Source organism: Rhinopithecus bieti, unplaced genomic scaffold (assembly GCF_001698545.2).
Source record: "Rhinopithecus bieti isolate Rb0 unplaced genomic scaffold, ASM169854v2 scaffold_10351, whole genome shotgun sequence".
In the NCBI taxonomy this organism is placed as follows: domain Eukaryota; kingdom Metazoa; phylum Chordata; class Mammalia; order Primates; family Cercopithecidae; genus Rhinopithecus; species Rhinopithecus bieti.
In genome coordinates this window covers 3,179,455-3,202,116 of record NW_016806805.1, presented here as the reverse complement: position 1 = coordinate 3,202,116, position 22,662 = coordinate 3,179,455, and the positions used below count along the sequence as shown (strand labels likewise).

At 39.5% G+C, this 22,662-nt stretch overlaps 1 protein-coding gene across 1 annotated transcript in view; it reads right to left on the bottom strand.

Moving 5' to 3' along the window:
- The window catches only part of FBN2 (fibrillin 2), a 135,883-nt gene that overhangs the window by 59,762 nt on the left and 53,459 nt on the right, over positions 1–22,662 (bottom strand). The window contains exons 16-24 of the mRNA XM_017877579.1: positions 18,925–19,053; positions 17,956–18,081; positions 15,958–16,083; positions 15,416–15,538; positions 15,131–15,256; positions 14,680–14,805; positions 12,923–13,045; positions 10,571–10,693; positions 8,704–8,829 (exon numbers count right to left, since the gene is read on the bottom strand). Coding sequence (XP_017733068.1) covers positions 8,704–8,829; positions 10,571–10,693; positions 12,923–13,045; positions 14,680–14,805; positions 15,131–15,256; positions 15,416–15,538; positions 15,958–16,083; positions 17,956–18,081; positions 18,925–19,053 — 1,128 coding nt within the window. The remainder of the gene's footprint in view (positions 1–8,703; positions 8,830–10,570; positions 10,694–12,922; positions 13,046–14,679; positions 14,806–15,130; positions 15,257–15,415; positions 15,539–15,957; positions 16,084–17,955; positions 18,082–18,924; positions 19,054–22,662) is intronic.

Below are 22,662 nucleotides of genomic sequence, written 5' to 3'. Positions count from 1 at the left end.
TCAGACATTTATATACATATTTAGAAAGTGAAGCTAAAACAATTTGTATGCATCAGATAAATTTACCATCATCTCAACAGTTTTAAAATACTTTTCTAACGTTAAGAATAAAAAATGAAGCCGGGTGCTGTGGCTCAAGCCTGTAATCCCAGCACTTTGGGAGGCCGAGACGGGCGGATCACGAGGTCAGGAGATCGAGACCATCCTGGTTAACACGGTGAAACCCCATCTCTACTAAAAAATACAAAAAACTAGCCGGGCGAGGTGGCGGGTGCCTGTAGTCCCAGCTACTCGGGAGACTGAGGCAGGAGAATAGCGTGAACACAGGAGGCAGAGCTTGCAGTGAGCCGAGATCCAGCCACTGCACTCCAGCCTGGGCAAAAGAGCGAGACTCCGTCTCAAAAAAAAAAAAAAAAAAAAAAAAAAAAAAAAAAAAGAAAAGAATAAAAAATGCTAAAATATTTTGGTTTTATGCTAAAGTTGAAATGTAATTTTTAGACAGTATTAATGAATTCTATACAATAAATTATAAGAAAATTAGCACTATATATCCTTCCAACTGCTTATTTTTATCATTTTCACTTTTTCAATGTCTGTGGCAGTTTACCATAATTTCCACAGTGTTTAGTACTAATTATTTACTTAAAGGGATCAATAATGGTTTTATTACAACTTCTCCATTTGTTTCTTGATTGGCTGTGTTTCATTACTGATTATTCTTTTTCCAAGAAGGGTGGGACTTTTATGAAAACACAGGTGTTTTCTACCTGACGTATTTCATGTGTAAGAAAATGCTTATTATCTTTATAATTAAGTATAATATTTTTCACATTTCCTCAGAATTTTGTGGGCATGGATCTAATGTCTTTTGGTATTGGATATTTCTGTTTAGCTCATGAATTGCCTTTCTTTTTTTTTTTTTTTTTTATTATACTTTAAGTTCTGGGATACATGTACAGAATGTGCAGGTTTGTTACGTAGGTATACGCGTGCCATGGTGGTTTGCTGCACCCATCAACCTGTCATCTACATTAGGTATTTATCCTAATGCTATCCCTCCCCTAATCCCCACCCTCTGACAGGCCCCAGTGTGTGACGTTCCCCTTCCTGTGTCCACATGTTCTCACTGTTCAACTCCCACTTATGAGTGAGAACATGCGGTGTTTGGTTTTCTGTTCCTTAGTTTGTTGAGAATGATGGTTTCCAGCTTCATCCATGTCCCTGCAAAGGACATGAACTCATCCATTTTTATGGTTGCATAGCATTCCATGGTGTATATGTGCCACATTTTCTTTATCCAGTCTATCATTGATGGTCATTTGGGTTGGTTCCAAGTCTTTGCTATTATGAATAGTGCTGCAATAAACATATGTGTGCATGTATCTTTGTAGTAGAATGATCTATAATCCTTTGGGAATATCCCCAGTAATGGGATTGCTGGGTCAAATGGTATTTCTGGTTCTAGATCCTGGAGGAATCGCTACACTGTCTTCCATATGGTTGAACTAATTTACACTCCCACCAACATGTAAAAGTGTTCCCATTTCTCCACATGCTCTCCAGCATCTGTTGTTTCCTTATTTTTTAACGATTGTCATTCTAACTGGCATGAGATGATATCTCACTGNTGCCACATTTTCTTTATCCAGTCTATCATTGATGGTCATTTGGGTTGGTTCCAAGTCTTTGCTATTATGAATAGTGCTGCAATAAACATATGTGTGCATGTATCTTTGTAGTAGAATGATCTATAATCCTTTGGGAATATCCCCAGTAATGGGATTGCTGGGTCAAATGGTATTTCTGGTTCTAGATCCTGGAGGAATCGCTACACTGTCTTCCATATGGTTGAACTAATTTACACTCCCACCAACATGTAAAAGTGTTCCCATTTCTCCACATGCTCTCCAGCATCTGTTGTTTCCTTATTTTTTAACGATTGTCATTCTAACTGGCATGAGATGATATCTCACTGTGCTTTTGATTTGCATTTCTCTAATGACCAGTGATGATGAGCTTTTTTTCTTATGTTTGTTGGCCACATAAATCTCTTCTTTTGAAAATTGTCTGTTCATATCCTTCACTCACTTTTTGATGGGGTTGTTTTTTTCTTGTAAATTTGTTTAAGTTCCTTGTAGATTCTGGATATTAGCCCTTGGTCTGACAGATAGATTGCAAAAATTTTCTTCCATTCTGTAGGTTGCCTGTTCACTCTGAAGACAGTTTCCTTTGCTGTACAGAAGCTCTTTAGTTTAATTAGATTCTATTTGTCAATTTTGGCTTTTGTTGCCATTGCTTTTGGTGTTTTAGTCATGAAGTCTTTGCCCATGCCTATGTCCTGAATGGCATTGCCTAGGTTTTCTTCTGGGGTTTTTATGGTTTTAGGTCTTACGTTTAAGTCTTTAATCCATCTCGAGTTAATTTTTCTATAAGGGGTAAGAAAGGGGTGCAGTTTCAGTCTTCTGCATAGGGATAGCCAGTTTTCCCAACACCATTTATTAAATAGGTAATCCTTTCTCCATTGTTTGTTTTTGTCAGGTTTGTCAAAGATCAGATGGTTGTAGATATGTGGTGTTATTTCTGAGGGGTCTGTTCTGTTCCATTGGTCTATCTCTCTGTTTTGGTACAAGTACCATGCTGATTTGGTTACTGTGGCCTTATAGGATAGGTTGAAGTCAGGTGGCAGGATAGCTCCAGCTTTGTTCTTTTTGCTTAGGATTGTCTTTGCTATCTGGGCTCTTTTCTGGTTCCATATGAAATTTAAGGTAGTTTTTCCTAATTCTGTGAAGACAGTCAATGGTAGCTTGGTAGGGACAGCATTGAATCTCTAAATTACTTAGGGCAGTATGGCCATTTGCATGATACTGATTTTTCCTATCCGTGAGCATGGAATGTTTTTCCATTTGTTTTGTGTCCTCTTTTATTTCCTTGAGTAGTGGTTTGTAGTTCTCTTCTAAGAGGCCCTTCACATCCCTTGTAAGTTGTATTCCTAGGTATTTTATTCTCTTTGTAGCAATTGTGAATGGGATTTCACTCATGATTTGGCTCTCTGTCTATTATTGCTGTATAAGAATGCTTGTGATTTTTGCACATTGATTTTATATCCTGAGACTGCTGAAATTGCTTATCAGCTTAAGGAGATTTTGGGCTGAGACGATGCAGTTTTCTAAATATACAATCATGTCATCTGCAAAGAGATACAATTTGACTTCCTCTCTTCCTATTTGAATCCCCTTTTATTTCTTTCTCTCGCCCGACTGCCCTGGCCAGAACTTCCAACAGTATGTTGAATAAGAGTGGTGAAAGAGGACATCCTCATCTTGTGCCAGTTTTCAAAGGGAACACTTCCAGCCTTTGCCCATTCAGTATGATATTGGCTGTGGGTTTGTCAAAAATAGCTCTTATTATTTTGAGATACGTTCCATCAATACCTAGTTTATTGAGAGTTTTTAGCATGAAGGGGTGTTGAATTTTATTGAAGGGCCTATTTTAACGAAGGCCTAGTTTTATTGAAGGCCTTACTGCATCTTTTAAGATAATCATGTGATTTTTGTCATTGGTTGTTTATGTGATGGATTATTACATTTATTGATTTGCATATGTTGAACCAGCCTTGCAGCCTAGGGATGAAGTTGACTCAATCGTGATGGATAAGCTCTTTGATGTGCTGCTGGATTTGGTTTGCCAGTATTTTATTGAGGATTTTTGCATCGACGTTCATCGGGGATATTGACCTGAAATTTTCTTTTTCTGTTGTGTCTCTTCCAAGTTTTGGTATCAGGATGATGCTGGCCTCATAAAATGAGTTAGGGAGGAGTCCCTCTTTTTCTATTGTTTGGAACAGTTTCAGAAGGAACGGTACCAGCTCCTCTTTGTACTTCTGGTAGAATTCGGCTGTGAATCTACCTGTTCCTGGACTTCCTTCGTTTGGTAGGCTATTAATTATTGCCTCAATTTCAGAACTTGTTATTGGTCTATTCAGGGATTCGACTTCTTCCTGGTTTAGTCTTGGGAGGGTGTATGTGTCCAGGAATTTATCCATTTCTTCTAGATTTTCTACTTTATTTGCATAGAGGTGTTTATAGTATTCTGATGGTATTTTATATTTCTGTGTGATCAGTGGTGATATCTCTGCCTTTATCATTTTTTATTGTGTCTATTTGATTTTTCTCTCTCTTCTTTTTTCACTAGCAGTCTATCTCTTTTGTTAATCTTTTCAAAAAACAGCTCCTGGATTCACTGATTTTTTTTTTGAAGGGTTTATTGTGTCCCTATCTTCCTCAGTTCTGCTCTTAGTGATTTCTTGTCTTCTGCTAGCTACTGAATTTGTTTGCTCTCGCTTCTCGAGCTCTTTTAATTGTGATGTTAGAGTGTTGATTTTAGATCTTTCCTGCTTTCTCCCGTGGACAATTAGTGCTGTAAATTTCCCTCTAAACACTGCTTTAGCTGTGTACACCCAGAGATTCTGGCACATTGTGACTTTGTTTTCATTGGTTTCAAAGAACTTCTTTATTCCTGCCTTAATTTCGTTATTTACCCAGTAGTCATTCAGGAGCAAGTTGTTCAGTTTCTGTATAGTTGTGTGGTTTTGAGTGGATTTCTTTTCTTTTTCGTTTCTTTTTTTTTTTTGAGATGGAGTCTTGCTCTGTCATCCCAGGCTGGAGTGCAGTGGCGTGATCTTGGCTCACTGCAAGCTCTGCCTCCTGGGTTTAAGCCATTCTCCTGCCTCAGCCTACTGAGTAGCTGGGACTAAAGGCACACACCACCATGCCTGGCTAATGTTTTTTGTATTTTTAGTAGAGATGGAGTTTCACCGTGTTAGCCAGTATGGTCTCGATCTCCTGACCTCATGATCTGCCAGCCTTGGCCTCCCAAAGTGTTAGGATTATAAGCATGAATCACTGTGCCTGGCCATGAGTGAGTTTCTTAATCCTGAGTTCTAATTTGGTTGCATTGTGGTCTGAGAGACTGTTTGTTATTACTTTCATTCTTTCGCATTTGCTGAGGAGTGTTTTACTTCTCATGATGTGGTCAATTTTAGAATAAGTGCGATGTTGTGCTGAGAAGAATGTATATTTTGTTGATTTGGGGTGGAGACTTCTGTAGATCTCTATTAGGTCCACTTGGTCCAGAGCTGAGTTCAAATCCTGAATATCCTTTATTTTCTGTCTCGTTGATCTGTCTGATACTGACAGTGGGGTGTTAAAGTCTCCCACTGTTATTGTGTGGGAGTCTAAGTCTCTTTGTACGTCTCTAAGAACTTGCTTTATGAATCTGGGTGCTCCTGTATTGAGTGAATATATATTTAGGATAGTTAGCTCTTCCTGTTGAATTGATCCCTTTACCATTATGTAATGCCCTTCTTTGTCTCTTTTGATCTTTGTTGGTTGAAAGTCTGTTTTATCAGAGACTAGGATTGCAAGCTCTTGCTTTTTTTTGCTTTCTGTTTGCTTGGCAAATATTCCTCCATCCTTTTATTTTGAGCCTATGTGTGTCTTTGCACATGAGATGTGTTGCCTTTTCTATCTGAATTCTTCAATCCTTCTCCTATGACTAAAGTTGACAAATGTAGTAAATCTAAGTCTTTGTCTTACAATTTGGGCTTTGTATATTCCGTTCTTTGTTCGACTGCACGAAAATGTTTGGTTGTTTAGTACTTTTTTTTTTCTAGTTGATTTTTTGGGCTTTCTTCAGCGACACCAATTATACTGTTTACAGTTTTTGTCTTTTCTCTAATAGTGTTAATTTCTCTTTCCTCTTTTTTCCACTGTTATTATCTCAGGCCCCTTCTCTATGCTAGCAATTACATTTTCATCTGTATGTCTTCTGGTTTTTGCTGTTTTTATTTAATAGTCCTCTTATTTTGCTGTATTGGTCCCCATTTCTTATTTCCCTTGATTCTACAATCTCCCTTTTACTCTATAGCTCTTATAATCTCCATAAGCTTGTTCAACTACATTTATGATTTTATTAAGATCATATATGGCATAAAGTACCTATGGAAAATTTGTTTTATTTCTTGAGGAGTTTTCTTCCATCGTGGGTTGGTTCTTTAGCTGTTTTTGTGTTTTTCTTCCTTTTGTTTTCATAGGATGCCTGTATAGTTCCTACTGTTTATTTTTCAGCTTGTATACACACTACTTGGCCTGCTCTTTCAAGAGCTTCTGTTTACTTTAGCACGGTTTAAATAACATCGCTTGATATCTTTCCTTCTTTATCAGAGCTTATGTGGAAGACAGCTGGTTTCGGTTTCATTAAAGCTGTATTCAGTCGCCCAAAGTTTCATAAGGTGGAGGGAGAGAAGATTGAGAATGGGGAGAGCTCCCGTAGGCTCTAGGTTGATGAACTTGGCCTTCGCTTTCTCTTTAGAAATTATAGAAAATGGTCTGTATGTAGGTCTGTTCCATTTAACGGAGTCCTCTATCATGTTCCTGCAGGGGTTCCTCCAGGTTTTATATTCCCTCATTTTGGTGGAGATTACTGGGAAATGGCCAACTTCAATAATTTTTTGAATTCTATAGAAATTCTGAGTCTTTGTGGTGGAAAATGTTCATCGGAGGATCATGTACTTATAATAAGATGGGTAGACAACAAGGGATTCAATTAGCAAATTCAGAAAAAACTGTCCAGATGAGCCAGACCTTGTGGAGAGGAGAGAAAAACAAGGGGAATGGCCAGAACCATGGAATTACATTTTTTGGATTTCAAAAGATGGCATTCAGCTGAATGGAGCAGAGGGTCCAACTGAGGGTGAACTACAGGTGCGCCAACCCTCAGCTGCCATCAGTTACGAGTTTCTCTCTGTGGTAATGACATATGAGAAAACTAGATGTGAAGGAAGTATAGTAAACAGTAACTATTTAGTACCATCTTGGGGGAGAGGGAAGTTCTGAAAGGGCCTGTGCCACCCATAAAGTAATACACAATTAGGAAGGAAAAATCCTGTCTAGGTATAAACAATTTACGCTGGTGAAAGTGGCTACTGCTGACCTGTTCCTTCTCCCACTAACTCTTGTCAAACTGATGTAGATAATAAATCATGTCATTCCACATTTACATTGATTCACATTTTCCATTAATTCTACTACTAAACTTCAGTGCTTAGAAGAAACCAGGACCAAGAAAAAAAGGAACTTACCCTAAGTCACCTTGTATAAAATGGATTAGATTCTGCCCAATATTGTGGGTCAACGTAGAAATATGAATGCTTTCAGTTTCTAACTTCATCTTCCCTAGGGCCAACTGTTCGTCCCCTTTTTCTGAGTCTCACCACATTTGTTGCTCTTTCTGAAGAATTTCATGAAATTTTGGCTCACTTTCTTTCTTCAGGGCCACTTCTGACGGTGGAGCAGAGTTGGGCTCCACTCTGAACCACTGCAGGGTGTATCATCTGGTCTTGTTTGGTTGACACTGATGAACTGTGTGTTTGTGCGTGTGTGTGCGTGCACGTGTGCCAGTACTTGCCATTTCTGTTCATTTGGTTAGATTCTGATGTAGGGGGAAGTTTTTAAATCTGTTTTCATTTTATCATTTTGCTCAGCAGTTAGGTTTTTTTTTTTTTTTTTTTTTTTTTTTCTCTATGGGGCTGCATGACTGGCAAACTGAGTTTCTTTGTTGTTTGTTTATTTTGGCTTTATTTTGTTTTGAGACAGAGTTTCACTCTTGTTGCCCAGTCTGGAGGGCAATGGCGCAATCTCGGCTCACCACAACCTCCACCTCCAGGGTTCAAGCAATTCTCCTGCCTCTGCCTCCTGAGTAGCTGGGACTACAGGCACGAGCCACCACACCTGGCTAATTTTGTATTTTTAGTAGAGATGGGGTTTCTCCATGTTGGTCAGGCTGGTCTCGAACTCCCGACCTCAGGTGATCCACCCACCTTGGCCTCCCAAAGAGCTGGGATTATAGGCGTGAGACACCACGCCCGGCCCAAACTGAGTTTTTTTAAAGCTTTTCTGTGAATCATAAATTCTGCTGAAGCCCTATGGTGTATAAATTATTTTCAATCTCTCCTTTCTTCATTTATATTTTCATATAGTCCCTATTCATAACACAATGATGGCTCAAACTATATATAATGTGAATTGAGTTTCTAATTTAATAGAAAATCCAAATTCTTTTTCTTGGAAAATCCAAATTCTTTCTTTCTTGCCTATCATACTGGGCACAAAGACCCATTTCTAGGAAAGGGGGATGATGCCATCACTTAGAATAAGGAACCACTAGTATTAAGCAAAAGTACAGCCCTTGCTGAATCCCTGAAGAGGACTTCCATTCGCAGACATACAGACAGAAGTCTCAACCATGAAGGTAAATGCCAAAATGAGCTTTTATGATTTTGATAAACACAATAAATAGTGGTGGTTGAGACAAGTAATGGAGCATATTTTAAAAGCTGAATAGTTTCTCCACATGTCATTCATTTAGTGATAAAAAAGAAAGAAGAGAAAAAATGGTTAAAAAAGAAAAAAGAATGAGCCAAACTTCCAACTACTGGCTCTTGGCCAGGAAAACTTCATAAGAGATGAAAGCTGCCTTCATCATTATTCATTCGGCAAAATAATCCACGCTTAAACGAACGACTTTTATATGTGCAGCATGTGCTATGTATTCTGCTTCCAGGTGGGGCTTGTTCCAGCCCTTGTTGTGGTTTCATTTGCTGTGGTTGATCCAACTTGAAAATGAGTTGAAATCCTGGTGACCCACCTTGGCAGGATCTGCTGTCTGAGGCTGGAGTGAAGCCCATCTCACACTCGCAGCGATATGCACCCGGGACATTAAGGCACTGTCCGTTCTCACAGAGGTTTATGTTTTCCGCACACTCATCAACATCTGCACAAAAAAAGAAATTCCATCTCTGTCAAGTTCCAAATTTCATGACATATTTTCTCCCTGCCCTATAAATAGATCAGTTTTACTGGCTTGACTTGATGCTCATTAACATGAAACAATAGCTAATCACATTAACTTAAAGGAGGGTATCAACCTGAGAGAAAGTCTATTTATCCTGCTCCCCCAACATTCAATTGTAATATAATTAAAGAAAAGCTATTTAACCTGCACCCTAACATTCAATTGTAATATTATTAATAGGAGAAATGCAGACGTCTCTCACATTTGCCTTCTCTTGTCAGTGGTATGCCAACATTATTTAGATATGAAAAACACTGGAATTAACCTTAAAATGGTGATCATTCTTTGAGAAAATTACAGTATTCGAATAAACGACTTGCTTTTTCACTAGTTCAAGTGTTTTAAAGCAAACTAGAGACACTATGGGAATGGGGAAAGTTTCTTTCATGTCATAATCTTATAAAAAATACTTCTATCTTAATTACACAAACAGACATTACTCATAGACCTTAAAGATAATTTAATTATATCAAGTGGAATAAGAGGGAAGGAAAAACCAATGTTTAGTGAGGGTGTCATTTGCCATGTGCTGTGCTGGTTGCCTGACATGCATTTTTTCACTGAATTCACCAATCTCCTGAGGTTTAGAGGGGAAGAACCTATGGCTAAGAGCATCCAAGTAAGCTGACAGAGCCACACCAAGGTGATAATACATGTTGACTGAGTCAGGATCTGATTGCAGATGTGTCTGACTTGAAAGCCATGCTCTTTCCTTGACACCATAGTGCGGAGAAATGCCAGGAAAGATGCAATATCTAGGGCTACAAGTAATGAAGCTTTACAATTGAATAAACACATTTCCTTAAACAGGCATCTGAAAATGATGAGGCTGCATTTTTGATGTCAACAATTAGAAAATAATTTAGTCTATCCTTTAATTATGGGTTTAAAATGTGTACTGAAAATCAATTGAGAAACACTTAAACTTTATGAACTGAAAATTATTCAACTTTATGTCCAGCAAGATTATCTAATCTTATACATGCATATAATGAGAGGATGCTTTATCCTCAAAGAATATGAATGAATAGAAGCTAAATAGAAGCTAATATTTACTGAAATTTTGTGATATGTTCTTCTAAGTCCTTTATTTGTATTATTCCATTTAATCCTTTCAATGTCATGTGATAAACTACTGAGACTTTGATAAACACATTAAATAGCAGTGATCGGACAGGTCATATATTCTATCTCAAAAAGCTGAACAGTTTTCCCATGCCATTCATTTAGGAATAAAAAAGAAGAAAAGAAAATTGTATTATTACTATTTCATGTTAAATCAGGCCAGACAAGTTAAGCAATTCACTTACAGTTACAGGCAAAAAATGGCATAGGCAAGATTTGAATCCAGGTAGTCTGATCCAGACAAAGGCTGGGATTTTTTAACCACCATTTACAAATAAGTAAGATAAAATGGCAAATCATTAACAGTACATGATTGTTACAAATGCCTTTATTTGAAAACTTTCAATACTGTATCTGGAAAGTCATTCAGATTTTTGTGTTTAATGTAAGAGAAAGATACATAGTCACCTGCAGGTCAAGTATAAAAAAAGAAGTAGTTACTTTTGTCTCCTCTAGCTATAATTTTCTTCAAATAAGGAAGCATATAGTGTTCTATGACTATCCCATCAGAGCACACCTCAGGACTATCACCCACCTGAGCAGGTAAAGCCATCTCCAGTGAAACCTTCGGAGCAGGCACAGCGGTATGAGCCTGGGGTATTTACACACTGAGCATTGATGCTACACTGGTGGGTTCCATTAGAACATTCATCCAGATCTGCAGAACACAGCAAAAAAGTTCAGAAATGAAAATGCAGCATTTAAGCACCTGGAAGGAACGTTTGCCTTAATTTACATATAAACTGGACAAATGGCATGCGTTTCAGTTTGCAGGCTCACAGTTCCAATTCACTAAGCTCTCAGACCCAATATGCAATGTCCATACAATAACTGTGGGCCAAAATTATGAACTCAAGCATTTTGTGAGATATATAGTCAACATGAATTTTTTTAACAGCTTAAAGCAAACTAGTGTTAGATCTCATTCTGACTTCTACTGAGGGTGAATTTTATTAGTGGTTTCCTTATCAGTAAAAGGATCAATTCTGAAGGTGATACTGAATTTCAGAACAGGAAAATTAACAAAGAGTTTTCCAGTTTATTTAATAGATGAGGAAACAGAGATATGATTCTTGACCTCATGGAACCCTTAGTCTAGTAGAAAAGACAGATGTTAAACACAGAACACAATTAAATCTTGCTACATGTGCCATGAAGAAAAGTTACAAGGTGTCATGAGAGAATAAAAAGGGCATCCTATTTGGGCTGCAGGAACAAAGATGCCCCCTTTGAGGAAGTAGTTTTTAGTAAACGTCAGACCTGAGGATGAGAAAGGCTTAACTTGCTCAACAGAGGTGGGGAAGGGTATTCCTTCCAGAGGGAGGAGCGCATGGTAAGACACCAAGGAGGAAATGAGCTCAGTGTGACTGAAGAAATGAAAGAAGGTTACAGTGGCAAAGCAGAATACACCAGACGGAGGGTGATGGACAACTAAGCTAGAAAGACAATGGAAACCCGCAGCCAAGGGAGGGAAGATGCATTTTATCCTGAATTCAATGGGCTAGAGTGAAGACTATGAAGAGATCGAATCCATGCTCCTGCTGCTACGTGGAGAATGGATTGCAGGAGGGCCAGAGAGGGAACACGCCAACATACCAGAGGGGGGTTCTTTTAACATTCAGCAGACACCAAGAGCGAGGGTGCATGAGAGACAGAGAGACAGAGAGAGAGAGAGAGCACAGAGAGACTCTCTTTGCTCTCTCTGGTTGGGACTAGAGGAGAGGAAAGAAGATGTAAAGAAGAGGATGAATTTGGGTGACATCTTGGAGCACAGGAGGTTGGACACAGCTGAATGTCTTGTATCAGAGGCAGGCTGTTTTGCAACAGTTAGCCAAAATGACAGATGGACAAGAAGCACAAAAATGGGAGGCCGAAAAGAGAAAAGGGGTAGGCACATGGGGCTACAAAAATGGGAATGAGGGCATGGTTGAAAAGCTATGATAGTAACCCTGGAAAGATGGCTGGACTAGAGGCTGACGCTTCACTAAGCCATTGCAAGATGTTATTTAGTAGTTATTTGGAAGCTCTGATACTTCAAATTCTGTAGTCAGCACATAAACTTTTGATAAGTATGAAATATTTGAATGGATAAAAAAGTATATATTCAAATTAACTTATAGTTTTGGTAAGAAATCTTAAAGCTATTTTTTAATCCTTACTGTGGGTCTATACGTTTTTTGTAAGTTATCGGGGGATGTGAGTTTAGCTTGCTTTCTTTTCTCTTTTAAATTGACCTGGAAATTCTTGCCAGTTGGAAAAATGCTTTATTGTAAGGCAAGTGAAACACTAAGCTTATTACACAGAACTGTGAATGACACTCAGGGTATATTCTAGTCCCTTGCCTCTCAGATATAAAATACTTCTTCTTAGACTCTGGCTCAAGAACCATAAAACTTGGAGAAATTGTCCATTTTTTTTCTTCAAATAAGACCTCTTGGAATCCAAGAAAGCATTTAGAATTTCCTGTAAGAAGAATTCTATTTTCTAACAAGATGCTGGTATTGTTGACTTACTACAAACTTAGGTTATCTGAAAAAATCTTTTATTGCCCTCCATTTATTTCACTGGATTTTAAATCTCACTGATTACTTATTTGAAAAGACTGGAGGAACACACTCGTCATTTTTCATCATACAGCTGTGTTTGGATCGCCAGCTGCATATCAATTTTTTACTGAACAACAACACATTAAAAAACAGGTGCCAAGGCATACTGTTGAAATTTTGATATGGGTAAAGGAAACTCTTAGGCAGGAATTACCTTGCAACTAAGATAGCCTTTTTATAAGGGAATTAATAAAAGCGAAGCACATGATTCTACAAGTGTGCCAAAAAGAGCCTTCAAAAATCTGTGCCCTAGCAAAGGATATTTACATTTGCAAACTCACCAATACACTTGATGCCATTTCCAATCCAGCCTTCTCTGCAGCTGCATTTGAAGCTTCCTGGGATATTCAGACACGAAGCATGCATGTCGCAGTTATGAGCACCGATTTCACACTCATCCACATCTGAGAAACCACAATTCATAAGAAAAAAACAAAAATACAAACTAATTAATTCTACTTCCAGGTATATTTTTGTATAGGTAACACTTTAAAGTAAAGATGCAACTGTGTGGAGAAAATGGTAGCCTAACTTTTATTCTTAAGCTTTCCAGACTGCAAGAGGATTTGGAAAATTCATGATCCTAATAAAATGAGTTCTTCCCTAGAAAGAACTGTCAGCCACTTTCCAGTAGAAGAGAGATAAGACACAGCAGCGCTGCTCCCTGGCAGGTACGTGTGTCATCCTGGGGCCTTCTTCCCTGTCCAGACTCAGACACAGCTCCATAAAGAGGACATTCGATTACAGATCAAGAGAAATCTTATTTCCAATAATAGACAGTGCTATTGATATTTATTACATATTTTTCATGAAGATAAGAATCTAACCTTTTAAAAAATAGTTTATTCTCTTTTAAAATTACATGATCATTTGTCATTTTAAAATCAATATAAATATTTTATAAAATTAAAAAACTATAATTTAGGTGTTTATTTTTATTTCTTCTATTTGAGATTATAGAAAAATATTCACTGGGAATGTTATCTGGAAAGCAGCCAGATGCTTTCGCCAGTGTGTGTGCGTGTGTGTATTTGTTTGTCTGTATACACACACACATACCCTTATATATGTATGTATAACCTATGTAGATTTGGTTCTCCAAAGCTTTCTTGACTATAAATAGTAATGTGTTCCATCTAGTTCAATGATTACATACTATAGATGCTGAAATCACACACACACACACAAACACACACACTCTCTGTCTCTCTCTCTGTTGGCTTCACATCAACCCTGTCAGTGGTAAACATGCAGAACACCTTCTTTTATAATCTGTCCCTTAATGGAGGGGTCAGCTTAAGGGCTGGGTTGCCTTCTAAGTCTTCCACCACCTGCCTTAAAAAAATATCATACATAAGTCTTAAATTGAGCACTGAGGAATACATGATCCAAAACCTTGACCCTGGCACATCCTAGCCCCACTTGCATGCAAAAGGCTAAAACTACTTAGTAGAGAAAGGGAACAAAAGACAAAGTGGGTGAAGTAAGCAAAGAAGGAAAGTGAAGAGAGAAAAAAGAGAAAGGCAATTTGGGCAGAGAGAAGACAAAAGCAAACAGAGAAGAGCAAACAAGAAAGGAAAATATGGGAGAAAGGAAGAAAGGGAAAGGGTCTCAATGAAACTTAAGATTGATTTTTACTAGTTTAAAAGAAGTGCAGAGGTAAACGGCAACTGGGATCCTGGGTCTTTTGGTGCTCTTTGTTCATGAATGCCTTCCATGTGGGCAGCAGTCATACTCAGAAAGTGACTGCTGCTGCATGAGCCACCATTAGCGGTCAGGGCCACGGGAACCGGACTGCACTCCCACTCACTCTCTGTCACAGCCCACAGTCAGCCTCCCGGTGGGTGGCTCAGACAGTGTGCTACCACAGAGACCAGCCAAATCCATCACACATGCTATGGGTCACACACTCATCCCACACAGTCACAGCCTGGTGACAGGTAACCGGCCTAAGGGATGCCAGAAAACAAACGATGCTGAAAGTTGGCCTTTGACATCTGAGAAGTTGAAACACAGAGAACACAAACTTGAAACCTACCTGTACATCCTGTGGTCCCCTTCTTCACTGAGTAACCCAGCTGACAGTGGCAAATGAAGGATCCCTTTGTGTTCTCACATTCCCCAAACATGCAGATATTTGAATTTAGGTCACATTCATTCACATCTAGAAAATTTATTTTCAATATCTTAGTAGGTGTTCATCACAGTAACTTAAAAGCTATCTTCTACACTGAATAGCATAATACTGAAATACACAGGTGCGATCTAAACTATAATCCATCTGCAAATCATCGTGTTGCAGATAAATATACTATCTGCCTTTAGAGATTTTTAAAAGTAATTCTTCCTGAGATTTTATAGTTCTAGTAAATTGATTTGAATTTTTAAAATAACAACTGAAAAAGCCTTCCTTTTATCATGCTTGTGTGTGCATGTGGGTGTGTATGCACGTGTGTATATAAATGTTTATCCTTTCTTATGATACCCACCAATGCATGTTTTCATGTCCATGGAAGCCATGAAGCCATCATAGCAGAGGCAGCGATACTCTCCAGGAATGTTGGTACACTGACCGCCATCACAGATGTCAGGATTGTTTTCACATTCATCAATGTCTGATGATACAAAATTAGCATCAAATGAAAATAAAAATGTCATTCATCAATCTCAAATGCTTTCGTTTTCTATCTAGTTCCACTTGGTAATATCTGCAGCCATATTTTCAAGAAAAAATTAACTAGATGTACAAAGCCTATGTGTTTTCCTTTCTATACCTGCACACGATCTCCCATCTGGCATCAGGGCATAACCCTCACTGCAGCTGCATTCGTAGCTTCCCTCTGAATTTGTGCACTGGGTGTCACAGCCTCCGTTCATTATCATACATTCATCAATATCTGTGAAAACAGCAACGCAACCACATTACTTGTTAGGTCTGCTTCCTTAAAAGGAGTTTTCTTCTTTTTAAACAGATAATGCTAACGTGGCTTTGAATTTTTCTCCCCACTATGTGCGTTGATTGAACATCATCCTTTTTAGTTCTTTTAACTTCATTTTAGGCAGCATTCCATGTTTAACTGCAGTACCCTAAGATTAAATAATTCGGAAATAGAAGAACTATGGGGATTAGAGAATTTTCTACATTAAGATGAGTGAGTCTGCTGCAAGACCAACAAAATATCTGAGATCTGCCCCCAGTCTTACATTCATTTTTGGGACAAAGGATTTGCATAAGCTTCATTATAATTCAGTGCCAAAAGTTTTCCTAGGCTGATTTGAGACATATGAGTTTCAGGCCTGCTTGGTCTCCCCTTACCTGTACAGCCCTGGCGGTCTGGCGTGGCCTGATATCCAGGATTGCAAGAGCACTGATAGGTTCCAATCATATTCACACATTTTCCATTTCTGCAGAGATTGTCACTCAGGGAACATTCATTAATATCTATAAAAAGATACAAAGAATTAATGCTTTATACAATATCGAATCACTACAGCCATCAGAAAGGTGCTTCACCAGAGCAGTGGTCTCCAAAGGGGTTTGTGTACTTCATGGGGAAGTGAAATGTTCTCCTGGGGGATTGAAAGAAAATGCTGGAGTCTCTATTTCCATCTACAACAGTACTGTTGAGCAAAGCTTTCTACAATGATGCAACTGTTCCATATCTATGTGGTCTAATACACAGCTGCATGTGCTACCGAGTACTGGAAATATGGACAGTATAACTAAGGAATATTTAATGTTATTTAATTTTAACTGAGTTTACATAGCCACATGTGGCTAGTGACTATCATGTTAGACCACACAGATTGCACACATGCCAGAACTGAAGCTAAATACTACTTAATATATGAACTTACACTGGCATGCTCACCTGGTCTATATTAGATGGTGAAGTGTTGCCTACATGATTTGAAGTATCCTGATGGAAGACTGATGGTTCCACAAGACAGAGGCATGACAATAGGGCCTTCACGTGTTTAATTGCTTACACTGTATTATGTTTCGTGTGTCAGGATAGTAATCTACAAATCACACTGCCTGTTTTAAAATAAACTAACCCCTATAATATGGGCAGGTGTCTTAAAAATAAACTAGTACCAATAATGTAAGCACAAGATAACAGAAGAAAATGCCAGAGTGATATGCTTCCTTATGTAAACTACTTGTCAGGCATAAGATAACATAAAAAACAGTGACAATATAATCAGATATAACCAGAAATTCATTCCAAATTCTCAAAATAACCAAGATTATATGGCATGGGTTTATGCTTATGATCACTAAGTGTATATTACACAGAAATATACATTTTGTATTCTGCATTGTTCCTTTATACTCTTTTAAGCTGTAAGATCCATGAAAACTAAGTAACAAAGTAAACTTAGATCTGTGACTCACTGTACCTCAATATGTACAACCATGAATAAATATTCTGGAATTATTAGTGTGAAAAAGCCTTTTATACCACTATTAAAATGAAGTAAGAACATTAAAAACCTTTTCATTTATCACTTTAAAATATCTATTTAATCTACAATAAAATTCACCTCATATACTAGCAAGGCAATACATATGGCTTATAAATAAATATATATGTATTAGAAAGGTGTGCTCAAATTATGATTTGAAATTTAGTGTGCAATCTGTTCTATTTTAGGCTGTCTTATTTGCTTATGGTTTTAAGAAAGATTTCCTGTGAAGAACATGCTTTCTGGCTAAATCAAAGTTTTAAAGCCAGTATACTAGGAACATAGTAATTCCAGAGACCTTCACGTACTATGAAAAGCAATAGGTTTCAATGTCCAAAGACCAGTCATTAGCCTTCTTATATCCTTTCTGGCATCCCTACAGAGCTCAGGGCAGATGAAGGAACCCAGTGTTTCCCTGAGAAGTGGGTTAAGGGAGCACCGTGTTCACACACATGCAAGCTGCTCTGTGAGCAGGCACAGGGGCGCAGAGCAGAGTCTGCCTGAGTAGACGGGAAGACCCTGGGCAAAGGTGTACAATGCACAGAGCAGCTTTCCCATTTCTTCCTAATGGAGGATGACACCACAGGGACATCCACAGGGCTCCTCACCAATCACGTGGCTTGCAATAAAAAAAGAGGCCAACCAGAGGAATGCCAGCTCATTCGAGAGTGTCACCCAAGCCTCCACTAAAGACACAGCCTGTGTCGAGATGTAGGGAATCTCAATTTCCACCTTTTAATAAGCTAGATTTCATGTGCTCCTCAAACAACAGGTTTGTCAGAACTGATCCCTGCTCTTTACCAGTTGTGCTGGGCAGGTTTATGTGCTGAGGAGATAAACTCACCCACACAGTCCTCACGGGATGGTGACAGCTCGTGTCCCAGTGGGCAGTCACACTGAAAGCTGCCCTCAGTGTTCACACAGGTGCCACCCCTACAAAGGAGAGGGTTACGTTCACATTCGTCAATGTCTGAAAGGTAAAAACGTGAGATCCATTAAAGAACTCTGAGGGAAAAATATTCACACATACAGCGTGGGAGAAAGAATACTATCTGATGGGAGAGTGTGAGTCAGTGTAAGAGATATGCTCATGGGAGATGGGATAATGCTTTCCTCACTTTTCCTACAACCAACAGAAAAACTAAACATTCTACTCTTAAAGGTAGTAAGCTTTCAAGAAATTTAATTGCATGAAATGAGCAGCCTCATAAGGGGTAGAAATAAATAATATTTGCTTTATATCACCCCAGACTCATGATATATTGTTGTCAGTTATTCTGGTGTCTATAACACTAATCAGAGTGAAGGAAAATCTTAGATTTATAACCTACTATATCCTATGAGGTAAGTCCTATATTGTACTGAAAATTAAACAGTGGGCTAAAAGGTTGGGAATACCAAAAGGGTTTGTAATAGTACACAAATAAGAGCAATAACCTGGGATTGGCATGACTGAATACAAATCTTGGGGCCACCACATGATGCCATGCATTTTAAATGAGTCCCACCTAAGTAACTAGTCTGTGTGATTTTAGATTCTACGAATAAACAGGATCCAATCTGAATATCTCATTGCCATGAAGGCGCCAAGAGGTTGGGGCTCCCTAAGAGCTATCCAGGAGCGCATTTCCTGTCTGACATTTAAATCTCTTCTCTCTCTCACCACATCTGACATTTAAATCTCGCCTCTCTCTCACCAAAGATCCTGGCCACGCATGCCGTTCACAGCCCAAAGATAAGCAAAGGTCATGCACACGAATGAGTCTGTGCTAGTATGGCTTCAACCTGGCGAGGAAGAGCTCACGGTGCTTACCCATGCAGTTCTTCATCATCATGAACCCGCTTTCATAGCCTTCGAAGCACTCGCACTCAAAGCTGCCCGGTGTATTGACGCAGATTCCACTGCCACAGAGGTCAGGAGAAATCCTGCACTCGTCGATGTCTAATTCACAGGGTTTAAAAGAAATTTAAAAATTGAATGAGACAGACTTGGCCTTCCATGTGAAGGTGCTGCACGCTTGAAATGTTGGGGAAATTGGTGGCTAACAGTACAAGGGTATGTTTTGAGAAGATCCAGATAGAAGGGCCTAGGGCCTGAGGCACATTCCTTTCCCCAACTGCCAAAACTGTCACACCAACAGGCAAGTGGTGCCTTTTCACCTGTAAAAATTCTGAATTGTGGATTTCTTTTTGTGGCTTAGAAATAGTAACAGAAGAGGGGGTCATGGTAGCTCATGCCTGTAATCTCAGCACTTAGGGAAGCCCAGGCAGGAGGACTGCTTGAGGCCAGGAGTTTGAGACCAGCCTGGGCAATGCAGGGAGATCCCATCTCTAAAAAAAAAAAAAAAAAATTATTGGGGAGGCTGAGGTGGGAGGACTGCTTGAGCTCAAGAGGTCAAGGCTACAGTGAGCTATGATGTATGATGTGCTACTGCACTCCAGCCTGGGTGACAGAGACACAACCTGTCTCAAAAGAAAAAAAGAAAAAGAAAGAAATGTTAACAGAAGGATGAACCCTGCAACTGTGGTATGGGCTGAATGAGGCAGGTAGTAAATGAGGCAGCCGGGCCCCCATGACCTCATGTGTGATTGGAAGACAGTGCTGGTCTACTACACTAGCCCATGCCACCCCAGGTTGGAGCGTGTGAAGGCAGGGCCCCCGTCTCTGTGCAGGAGGGACTGGCAGACCCCAGAGAGATAGGCAGCCACGATGGACCAACACTGAGTCAGAAAGCACAAATAGGGCAGGGCCATGGTGTGTGCCCCAATTTGTGTTTTTGTGTCATATTCGGATGTAAAGAGCTTATCGATTTAGTAAGCCCTTTGGTGACATGAGCTGTCACCATTGTGTGAGGACTGTGTGGGTGAGTTTGTCTTCTCTTTTTATATATTACAGTAAATAATCTTCAGCATCTATACTCTCAAATACAGGGTTCTCTGAGAAATCTCCTATGCTTATAACTAAGATTTTTAATAGAGAAGTCATGTCTATATAAAATATGTTTAAGAAAACATGGCCTATTTACAAACATTTTAGTTCAAAATCAAAAGTTTTAATCTAAAATCTGTCAATAGGGAAAAATGCTCCACCACGATCTCTTTATTTTGATGAATTTGATTTTGAAGTTTTAAAATCACAGGATTCAGTGCATAATTTGTGCATGTTCTCTTGAGAGGGGGGTCTCAGTCTTTGCTTTCTGCCAGCTTTTACTTAGTTTTTCTGTATTTATTTCTCCAATTACAAGAGTCTTTATTTATTTCCCTCGTTACTGGCCATGAGAAAAAAATGTAAATACTTCCTTTTAAACAAACATCTTAACAGAATTCATTGATTCAATTAAGTAGCTAACAATATGTCTATTGATTTTCTTTCTATCTACCAGTATCTAGGAACTGGTATTAAGAGCCATATGAGGAATGTGTTCTAGGGTGGAACAGGGACAATCTCTGGCTAATGTGATGTAGTGGGAGTTTCATAGTATAAACAGTATGGATTCTAGAACCAGATACCTGGCTACAAATCCCAGTCTGTCATCTACTGAGAATAGGGCCTTGGGAAAATCATTTAGTCTCTCTGTGCCTCAATTTCCTTATTTGTCATAGAATCCACTTCATAGAATTAAATGAATATTTGTTAAGTGCTGAGAACAGTGTCTGTCTCATAGAAAGTGCATGTTCTCTCTCTCTCTCTCTGTCTCTCTCTCTGTCTCTCTCTCTCTGTTTATATAAACTTCTCTGCTCTGCCAAGACTTGGTAATTTGGAGGGTGTGGGCTTTTGAATAGGTTCTTGAAGGTTGTACAGAAATGCTAGCTTTAAAGATACAGAATAAATAGGCAAGAGATGAAGCGCACCAGTGAAGAGAAAGGAAGCACTTCAGGGAGCAGTAAGCCACAGACTGGCTGGACTGGAGAGGCTGACAATGAGTGTGGGTACAGGAGGGACCCATAGGATCACTAAAAGCCCCCAGCACGGGAGGAGACTGGACTTTCCTGCTGTGAAGTTGACAGCCAACAATTTTCCACGGAACTTCACATTATATCTGGATCAATGCAGCCCTGTCAACGTGTCAGAGACATTAAGCAACTTGGCTAATTTCACAACAAAGGAAGAGGTGCGGTCAGAACTGGAAGAACCCCGAACTTCTTTATCCAGGACCAGGACTGCCTATACCAGTGGAAGTTGTTCAGTGGGAAGTTACACGATCCAGCCCTGCTTGGATGGTTAACCTGGTGGTTGTGGCAGTGAAGGATCTGACTGTGGGGACTTAACAGGTTGGGAGATCCTGAAGGAGTCTGTGATATAGTAGATACTGTGATATGTCACCCAGGTCCCTCTCTTCAGGAAAGAAGGACTTACTCCCCCGCCCCATCAGCTATTGGCAGTGTTGCTGGCAGAAAGCCCTCAGATGTCCACTATCCTAAGAGGACCTCTTTCCTGCTTCCCTGGGTAGCTGTATCCCAAGACTGGTCTTGCAGGTACCTAAGTGCATGGCTTCCGTGCCCTACTCAAGGCAACTCTGATGGACTGTTCCAGTTCCAGAACTCCCAGTGGCATGGGCTAAGGACTTCAGTGGGGCTGCATCACAGCCCAGTTTCTTTCTCTGCCGACTTCTGCTTTCCTCTCTTCCCTTCCTCATTGTTCATCCCAAGAGCAAGCCCCAATAAACTTCCTGAATGCTCATCTCTGCCTTGGAGTCTGTTTCCTGAGGAGCTTAACCTGTCTCAGTCTAGAAGAAATATCACAGGCACTTGAAATAGCCGGTTTGACAAAATAATTTGCATAACTTTTTTACTTTGGGAGACAGAGATGTCAAAATTCAATTGGGATCTTCAATCCTGTTCAAAATTATACTCCTAATGCATACAGGGAAGTCCCTAGTAGGAGAAAGTACAGGGTAGGGGGGAGGAACAAAGAAAGACCAAAACAAAGACAAACTTTCCAGACAGGAAGTTATAAATGTGGGAGTGAAACTCAGGAAGAACAGAGAGTTAGAGACAGGATGTGGGATTCAGCTCAGCAGAGGCCATCCCTGAAGTCATGATGGCAGATGAAACTCTGAGAGGCAGAAGAATGCTGTGTAGAGGACTCTGGCAACACCCAAGGATGGGAAAGGCAAGAATAATCTGTAAAGGTTAGAGAAGAAACATCATCAAGATAGAAGGATGATCAAAACCGGAAAATACCGCAGAAACTAAGAGAAAAGAAAATCTCAAGGAGAGATTTGGCAAGCAGAGAGGTCTAGGAGGAGAGATGTTTTAACACTACAAAGATGTTTTGCAAGAGTAGATGACTATACGTGTATGTGTCTGGGTGACAGAGGGCAAAAGTCAAAATTACAAAACAAATGGCTGGTTGAAAGAGGGGGTGAGACCTAACAGCAGGAAAACGGAATGGTAGCTTGAGAGAAAAGAAGGGCTGAGGAGATATTTTGAACCTGTGTGTAAGTTGAGGAATAGGGAGCAGAGAAGAGGAGGAGATGCTAGCAAGAGGAGAGAGGAGTGAACCTGCTGAGACAACCCAGAGCAGGAGCTGGGAAGGAGGGAAAAGAGG